Genomic DNA, 9,649 nt, shown 5'->3' with positions numbered 1-9,649 from the left:
TCATATTAATTCAGAAAATACTCATCACTGGTTTATGCAAGAGCTCTGTAAATCAACCCAGAACAAAACTAATGCTATGTCAGAAGAATATCCATACTAGGAAAGACTATACAAGGAGGCCAGGACCACCGGTGACCGAAAGAAAATAAAGGGCGGGTTGGATTTATAAAAGACACGAGAAACTCTTCCTTATTTATCTTCACAGACCTCTGCTTTATAAAAGCCTGTGGCCTACACCAGGCACCCTGGATATCAAACAGTTATTAGACAAGGTTACAAAAGAACTGAGTGGCTAACAGCACTGCTGTTCTGGTGAGAGACAGCTTGAACTCTTACAAGAATAAAATCAAAGAATATCCAGTCTGACTTTTTCAGTCCTGCACGTGGGTCTAGTGACTCATCTGGGATCCTGGAGCAGATTGTGATGAATCAAGCTGACCATTCTCCGCAGATAGTGGTGACCAGTTGGAACACTGGAGAGAACAGCAGAAATCTCCTCCTCCCTGAGAAAGATAAAATGATCACATGTGTTTGAGAGGACAGGGAGCATTTAATTCCCCATCCCTAGCTTTGAAACTTCACTCATACGGGATGGTTCTTTCTGTTCAACTCACCCAATATTCCCAATTTGTTTTTGGACAGTAAAAGGCAGTGAAGCAGCTGGGTAGTTGGCAGATAGAGACAGGGTCAACTCAAACTTTGCAAAAGCTGCAGAAGCAGAGAACAAAAGCTTCACTCTGTATGTGAAATAAACACAAACAAAATGATCAATAGAAAATATTCCAATGTACTGCTACCACCTTTGAACTGGGTTCCAGAAGTGAAAACAAGTGTTGTCATTGATGCAAGAAGCTCAATAACTTCTAGAGATCCAGCAGATACTAACAGTAACTTCATAAATAACGTTAAAAGAACCTTTCCACTCTAGTGCCATCAGCATTGTAACTCTGAGTTAGAATACAAAACTCCAGCTGTCCTCACAGAAAAAGTTAATACACAAATAATTCACAGAACCTTTCAAAAATCATGGGAGAACGTAGAGTAATAATCAAGAATGTTTTCTGGTTAACATAAAGGATTCCTAGGTAGCTGAAGTCTTCTGAAGTTTTAAGTAGGACTGATCGACCCCCAGTTCCAAAATTCAAAGGCTGTTCCATGAACCCAACCCCACTGAAATCAGAGTAGATCTGTCTGGCACAGTGCCCTGGCCTGTGACAATGTACAGGAGGCCAGAATTGATTTTTGTTTTAAATAGGGGTAAGACCATCACCAAGGACACAATACTCAGGAATCAGATGAAACTGAGCTACAACAAGCACAAACCAGGTCTTTTCCAGGTAAATCTCCAACCAGTTGTAACTTCCTGAGCACAGGCTGCCCTTGCATCTGTTTTGGTGACTCAAATATAGTTTTTCTGTGATTTTTGGCATGTAGTAGAACACACTTGCAAAGGGTTCTACACAATTAGAACAACCTGTGGGAACAGCATCAAGGCATGGAGAGCAAGGGTAACTGCACATCTGAGTTAAGGATATGTGTCAATAACAGAAGGGTAAAGTGAAGTGGTATTTATCTTGCTCCACTAGAACATGCCCTAAAATCAGGAAGTAGTATGAGAAAATAAAAACTATAAAAAATAAACTTTAAAGTGCATTCATCCTCCAGCAACTGATTCTTCTGGGCTGAAGCAAATAGAAGATTAAAAGAAACAAAGCACTAAGCTGCAGATAAACTCTTGGCTCTGTTTCCTTTGCATTGCTACGCCCTGACCTAAAGTTTTAAGTGACAGAGTCAAGTCAACTCAAACAGGAAAGCAGCAAGGAAGGAGAGGTTATATGATAGTAAGCAAGTGGCTGAATCCAAGAACAGCCTCATTTCCATGCATTTGGATATTATAGTGCAATTGTATTCAAATGAATCAGATTGTTGTTAGAAATATTGGCATAAAATCTCAGTTTCAAGAAAAAACAAATTGAAAATATTTCAGTGTTTTGTCCCTGATTATCTCGAGACTCTCTGAAGGACTGGTGTAAATTCCATCTGAAGTCACTCACTTTGTGTCATCGATATCTGTCTTCAGAAGATTAAATTTTCCACCCCATCTCTCCAGAAATTCAATCTCCTCTCCTAAGATCTTGCAATGATTCACCACCGAAGAGACGTCACGAAGAACCTAAGTGGGCAATTGGAAAAGCAATCACATTGGCACTCAGGCTGGTAAACTGTGTGACACTTGAAAATGCAGTTTATCCTATAAAGTATTAAAAAAAAAAAAGGAAAGTAGTTGAACTGCTATAACTGCTATCTCCCTTTGGATGTGAAAATGAAACGGTACAAGCAGGACAACAAATACACATTCCCTGCCCTGAGTTTCTCCCTTTAGCTCTGGCAGCTGTGCTACACAGACATGCAGGAACACCAAGTTTGGCTTGGCAATTTAAACCATTAATTCTTCAGGAAGCAGAATGTAATCCAGCTCAATTCTTCAATTTCTGCTAGCAAAAGAAAACCATTTTAAGAACTCCCTAAGGCAGACAGTAATGCAGCAAACAAGGAAGAAACCACAGCTTTTAGGACTCTTGCCTTCAGGGACAGGTACTTCCCCTTGCACCTCAGAATATTCAGGAAGCAGATTTTGAGTTGCATTGATGAAGTGTTTATCATTAAGATGCTTCTGAGTTGCATTGATGCTTTTTGTTTATCATTAAGATGCTTTTTGTTCTCAGTTTCAGCCCTTTTCTATTCTCTGTGACAGAAAAGATTTAAAGTTTTTCCAGAGTCTTACAGGCTTTCCTGGGACATTACCTGAGGCAAGTAGTACAGTATGGGACATTTTTCTGACCAGCATCCCTGACTTTCAATGAACTGAAAGATGAGTCTTTGGACTAAACACGAGGAGGGTGGAGCTTTTTCCTCTGTAACACAAAAGAAAAACACATTGCCAGAAGTCTTTTAAAAGCCACGTAGTAATGCATTAGCAGATAAACCACACATTTACAGATGTCTTCCCAAGAACAGATTATCAGGGCAGCTACTTTCAAGCTACTTGAAAAATCTTACCATCCAAGAGAGATTCAAAGTTCAGGCTAACTATCTTTCTGGAAGGATCTTCACCAAAAACATCACCATCTGAAAAGGAAAGGAAAAAAAACTCAAACTGCAGTTATTTCTATGCTTAGTTCTGGAGTTACAGCTCCTCCCCTTCAGAAACAGCCATTCACTACACACGTTCCTGAATTTTCATAGAAAGCCATTCTACTACATGAATGTTCATATTCAAAGCCACCCCCTCAGCTTACATGCTCCTGCTGATTCTGAAGTTGTTTTTGATTTCCTTTTAGCAGATCCTCATAAGTATAGAAACTTTAGGTGTCTATTATGTAACTAATTAACCTTTCAAATTCATTGAACTAGAACCTACCAACTTTGTGACTTACCTATCGGGGGTCCAAACACAACTGTGAGCTCAAGAGAATCACAAAGAAAACTGAAGACTGCCTGCTGTTCACTCCATTCAATAAGCTCCCACTCAGTGAAGCTAAAAAGGGGGAGAAAAAAACTCACATCATCACCTTAAGTTTCAACCAACCAACCAAAACAATTACCTGAAGGACAAAGATCAGAGTATTAAGTGCACTTGCAGCTATTACTACATAATACACCAACAAAATTTTCACTTTTCAACAGAATGTAAGAATCTGTTGGGAACACAAGCATAAAATTATTCATTTTACATAAATGTTCATTTTGGAATTGGAGGGGAGTTGGATTTACAAGTCTGAATGCAAAATATGACCACAAAGTTGTTACTAGAAGAACAGCGCATCACACACGACAGTTCACCATGGCTTTATTGCTTATCCTAGGCTGCAGGATGGGCACCCAAAGACTTCCCAAATCAAATAAGGAAAAACAAAACCACAACCATGTATATAGGAATGTGAGGCCCCAGAACTAGCTGATAACAAATATAACCTGAAGGTCTTTTCCTTACTCGTAACTCTCTAGGAGTTCCTGGCAGTTTTTTTCCTTCAGCTGGTTTATCTCAGCAAGCATTTGCTCATTCTGAGTCTCCAGATCTGACAGTTCTCTGCAAAGACAAACCGACCTCATGAGATGTAGCACACGATTAAAAAACCACCACCCCTCTAAAACCTGGATGTGCACAAGATCCTCTTTGACATCTTACCTTTGAAGTTCCTCTTCTTGGGCTTTGAGGCTTTCCAATTCTAAGAGAAAGGGAAAAAAGCTCTGAGAGAAAAGAGCAGCAAAGAAAGGCCTAACCTGCTGTGCAGCCACTGTTCTTGCTATGGAAGATCTCCACCCAATGGCTGTTACTCCTGTCTGGATACAAATCAGCGCTCAACAAAGGTTGAGTTCAGTGATTAATGAACAATTAAAGTGCTGAATATGACACCCAGCACACACTCTTCAAGTCACACTGTACCAAGTTCTAAACTCCATTTTCCCAGGGAAAAAACCTGTCCTTTTCATACTTTAACATCTCTGTAATTACTCTATCCAATGCAGAAAAGAAAGCAGTAGAGTTTGCATCCACAGCAGAATTAATAAACCAGGGTGGGGGTCGAGTATCACCCTCCCCAGAATTAAAAAAGGACAACCCAAAAAGCGCCATTCAGCTGGTGCTGTTACCTTCCTGGAGGCTTCTCCCTTCTGCCATTTCATTACTGCTGTCTGTGTCCCATCCTTCCCAGTCACAATCTATGGGAAAGAAGTGTCAGGTCTCTGCAGAACTCCCAGGTTCAATACTTAGGTTCCTTTGTTTGTCTGTGGGTTTTGTAAATCTTAGTATTTCAAAGCTAACTAAAAAAAGCCAGCAGGGTATCTACCAAAATCAAGAACCAAAAGGCGTGCTGCCAGCAGCTGCACTGTTATCGCCACCACATTTAGCCAGCTTGGTTTCATGTTCACAGGCTTCCATTATAGTTCTGTATTCAGCGCAGATACACTCCAAGGATTCATGTGATGTGTAAATGATTCCCACAAGACAAGTTTGCCATGACAAATGAAGGCATTTAGGCCTAGCAAATACTTGTAACAAAGGAACTGTAAAATTCCAAGCCACTGCCAAACACAGAATCGTGAACTGACCGTTTAAACGGCAGTGCTGCAGAAAAGAGAGAAATCAGCACATCAGGTGCTGGTTTGGAAACACAAACCTGCTTCCAGAGCAACAACACAGCTCTCTGCCTCCTCCAGCAATTCATCCAGCTTTTCTATTCTTGACTGGACCTTTCCGTATTGTTCCTGAGATGGGAAAATTGTACTCAAGTCAGTGACATTTTTTAAAGAGCTCAACTGTCTCCTAGGACCATCATGTGGATCTTTACTTGCTGAGAAACTACTTCAAGAAGCTGATATAATCTGTCATTAGAATGAAGATGCAGACTGACAAACCCTAAGGCAGTAGCCGTAAGGAAGTACCAGATAATTAACAAGGTACCTCCCTAATGACTTATGAAGGGACGAGATAAGATATGGAAATAAATAAATTCCTGGAGCTTTTAACACATACAAATTTCTGCCACCAATCACGATGCATTACTTCTGCATGTCCTTTTTAGTTACTAATACTGATGTTACTAAAGAGCTCATTTCTGATGGCATTTCCTTTAATACTCCCCTTTTCCACTGTTACTTTAATTGCCAAAACTTTTACGCAGGTTTCTATAGTGTAGGTGCAAGAAAGTCACTGTCCCGATGTGTTTTACATTTGTATTTGAATAAAAGGGAAGTACATTTAATAAGAAGGAAACTTTCAAGAGGCTGCACACTTACATACAATAATTGGGCTCTTAAACTCGCCAGCCAAAGATGGATGAACTATGGCAGAAGTTCCTATGTAAAGCTGAGCCTCTGCAGCCTCGTGGCACGTTACCTGCGCGCTCTGCAGCAGTTTGCCGTACAATATCGCTTTCTCGTTGTGAGCCAGGATTTTACTCTCCTTGGTGAAATAGGATTTCATTTTGTTCAGTTCTGCTCCAAAGCTCTTCAACTGCAATGAGAGGAAAATACAGAAAAGAAAGTGAATGGGAATGTGCAAAAGATTGTTCCATCAACCTTTAGACTCTTTCTCCTTTCTCTGCTCCCCCCAGTATCCCATTTCTCTGGTAGCCGTACTACATGGCACTTGCAAATTCCATCACATTAAAGACTGGACAATCCCTGTCCATTTTCATTGGCATTCTCCTTTACATTACCCCCCGGCTTCATCTTGTGCTTTGGCTTGTGACAACATTGTTGCCCTCCAAATCCTGTATGCAGCTTTATTTTTGGTGTAATGACACATATTTTCTGTTCATTAGATGTCTTGCAACACCTCGTGTCTTTCTGAACCAAATCACCATTTAAGTTAACTGACAATTCTGCTCCACCAACAAAGCAACAGAGTTTCTACAATAAGAGCAGTTCATTTTTTTTCCCTTCAAAATTGCACTGTTTGCTTAGGCCCCTCTGAAGTTTCTCTTCTCTTTTCTGCCCTCAACTAACCTGAATTATCAACTTGAATTACCAAGTTTTTCTGCTTTATAGCAACATATTCCCTTTAATATAATTTAAAGGGCACATATCCCCGCATCCTTCTGACGTATTAGAGATTCTCATAGCAGTTTTCCAGCCTGAAAATATTTTCCCTTGCATCATCTACCTGCCTACCACTATTCTGTGACCATTCTGGTTCTTATTTTATTTGAATACATAAATTAACCTTACTTCTTCCTAATATAAGAAACAACATCATCTCTCCATGCAGTATTACCTCCTCATCAGAGCAGGTTCTCATTACTTCCCACAAGCTCTTATTCACATCCACCAGGAGCTGATCCTGCATGTTTGCATACAGTTTTAACCTGAAACGTGGAGAAAAAAGCTGAAAGGCTTCTCGCAACTGCACCGAGCACAGAGCAGCATGTTGGTATTTATACAATTCATTCCCCTTTTCTAATTAAAACATGGAAATGTAAATATTTTATTTTAGCTGGGTCTTGCATCTTGGAAAGACCCTGTAAGCCTTGATTAAATAGGGGCCATGTTTGTTTAGCACGTAATGCCAAGTTCACTTCCCATAGTCTTTTTGTAGAGGTCAGGTCAGAACAGGAGGTGGAGAGCTGGAGAGCCAAAGAAATAGGAAGTGCTGCTGAGGAGGCTTGGAAAATCTTACCACTGATTTTCAGTTTTATCATAAAACTTGATTTTGCACATAAATTGTAACAGGCATAATGACTCAGACCAGAAGTGTCCTTCAGATAAGAAAATTAATCATGATAACTGTATTTCAATCCAAAACACTGGAAAATTGTGACCTGTTACGATTCTGCTCTCTATGTTTGATTATTTTTGATAAAATTTAAAAAGTTTTACTCTAATATTTCTGATGTGCAACTGAAACACTCTATTAGTAAAAGATAAATTACATGAGGAAAATCAAACTTTAATTATCTCCATGACAATAACTCCTCCCCGAGAGTTAGCCCTCTACCATCTAAACCTGTAATAACCTGGCTACCAGCATAAAGCAGGTTAATGATAATTTTTTATTTTTCCCATATGTAGTGTATTAACTTTCTTCAGGTCACTCTGCATGCAACCAGAGCTGAAAAATAAAATTACTAATACACTCTGGGACTGAAAAAACACTTACTCATCTATCTTCTGAGAAAGGGCCTGGCAATCTTCTTCATAAATACGCAGTTTGGGGCGATAAATATACTGGCTGTAAAGGAGGTCTTCTGGCGTAGGCGGTGCACGGACTGCACACTGGGGAGAAACAGGGAAAAATGGTGGAGAAAAAGAGAGAGAGATGCAGAAACAGTAAATTCCAATCAGTCCATGTACAGAAACCAGCAAAAGGCCCAGAAACAAGTTAGTCACATCACCTTAGAGAGCTCATTCCACTTTTATGCCTCACGCTTCCTCACATTTGAACATGGACTTATTTTTGGGACATCATCGCTCAACGGGAAAAAAACAAAATAAAACTGAAAGATGTTAACTTCCTTTTAGATGAAGACTTGAAAAACATGCATAGATTATCCAGGTAATGAGAGCTCTACCGTAAAACAAGATAGCTCTGGGTGATTCTGAATGGAAGTTCCCAATTTTCAACCAGTCTTGGGCACATCAAATAAATCCGACAGGCTCAAGTATTTCAGATACTCACAGGGGCTGGAATATGGCTGTGCCGGGGCTTCTGAATCGGAACATGGACTTGAAGAAGTGTGAGAAACTCCCCAACTGTGATAACACCATTCTGAAATTTCTGTAAAAATTAGGAAAAACACACTCTGAGGAGTCTTCTTCCAAGAGCACAGTGCTGACATGCAGACTTACTCTGTTTGGAAACAACTTAAAAATCTTTGGGCCAGCAGAATTTCAGATGGGGCTTTGCTCTGTGCCAAGTACATATTTCAAGCAAGAACACTGACTTCCACATATGCACACAAGTATTTTCCTGTTAGGACAAGAAGTGAGCATCTTTGAGCTATTTACGTACCTCCCGTAAGTTCTCTTCACAAATGCTATCTGTGAGAAGCTGGGACTCCATCTGACTGCTTCGCTGAACTAGCAAAAATAAACAATTAAAAAAAATAGCTGGGGTTAATAATATTGCTGTGGAAATAGGAACCTATGATCATTAGTTCTATAAAAAAAAAGCAATTTTAATGTAGGGTTTGACCTTTATGTGTGTTTCCAGTGCTGAAGGAAGTAACTGAGGAAACAACTACTTGGGACAAACAAGGAGGATCAAATTAAGAATCTGCTGTAAAATAAAGTCTGTGTCAGAGCGGGTGTGAAGTGACAGAGTTCATTTTTCCGTGGGAGGAAAGCCATACGTAACATCCTGAAAAGCAATAAAACTGAGAAGGAGACTCTAACCAGTTCACAGAGGGCAGGGAACTGTCTCCCTACACAGACAGGGACTGGGATTTCAAGGGAAAAACACAGCTGTGTGGAACCAGCTTAAAATCATCGTGGGCCAGCAGAGTTTGAGACGGGGCTTTGCTCTGTGCTAACCTAACAGAACTGCCTCATCAGCCCAACGTGCCCTGAAAACAAAGCTGTGCTTAAATCCTGCTCTCATCTCAGTTTTCCTTGAATGCCTTGGACTCCTACCCTGAATGTAAAAGCATGATGACTGGCTGGGTGGGACGCTGTCACACAGGCATTTAAGGCCTTTCCCAAATGAAATATATACTACAGGTGATGCTCTTCCTTGATTAAGCATAAAGAACACAAGGTTTGAAACTATTACCAGACAGGAAGTCTTACTTGTTAATTCTGTGTCAGCCTTGACAGAATCCAGAGAGCTGCTGGTGCTGGCATGGGTACAGTCAGGGCTTTTAGCTGATTGATTTGGAGGATCTTCACCTTCATGAACTTCTACTTGGCTTTGAGACACAGTGCCAAAAGCAACCTAATATTAGCAAGTTAAAAAAAAAATACATTAAGAGAGTTATATGAAACAATACAAGAGTAAGTCAGTCAGTAGTTTATTGTAGCTGCTTCCTGACATTCAGAATTGTTTTGTTTTTAGTATCGGCACATTTTATGTCTGATCAGCCTGACAAACCAGTGGATGGCTAGTTAAGCCATTTCCTACGATGACATGTAGGAAGTAAAGCTGCAAAAC

General features: G+C 40.1%; 1 protein-coding gene across 1 annotated transcript in view; it reads right to left on the bottom strand.

The window, feature by feature from the left end:
* Positions 1-397: 397 nt before the first annotated feature.
* KNL1 (kinetochore scaffold 1) overlaps positions 398-9,649 on the bottom strand; it is a 19,751-nt gene continuing 10,499 nt past the window's right edge. The window contains 16 exon segments of the mRNA XM_029084648.1: positions 398-503; positions 615-737; positions 2,055-2,173; positions 2,806-2,915; positions 3,061-3,129; positions 3,438-3,538; positions 3,995-4,090; positions 4,190-4,229; positions 4,654-4,722; positions 5,181-5,268; positions 5,900-6,016; positions 6,779-6,869; positions 7,661-7,776; positions 8,180-8,278; positions 8,513-8,580; positions 9,289-9,433. Coding sequence (XP_028940481.1) covers positions 398-503; positions 615-737; positions 2,055-2,173; positions 2,806-2,915; positions 3,061-3,129; positions 3,438-3,538; positions 3,995-4,090; positions 4,190-4,229; positions 4,654-4,722; positions 5,181-5,268; positions 5,900-6,016; positions 6,779-6,869; positions 7,661-7,776; positions 8,180-8,278; positions 8,513-8,580; positions 9,289-9,433 — 1,557 coding nt within the window.

The sequence above is a fragment of the Antrostomus carolinensis genome, unplaced genomic scaffold, assembly GCF_000700745.2.
Source record: "Antrostomus carolinensis isolate BGI_N321 unplaced genomic scaffold, ASM70074v2 scaffold39490, whole genome shotgun sequence".
Lineage (NCBI taxonomy): Eukaryota > Metazoa > Chordata > Aves > Caprimulgiformes > Caprimulgidae > Antrostomus > Antrostomus carolinensis.
This window is presented reverse-complemented; position numbering and strand designations above follow the sequence as displayed.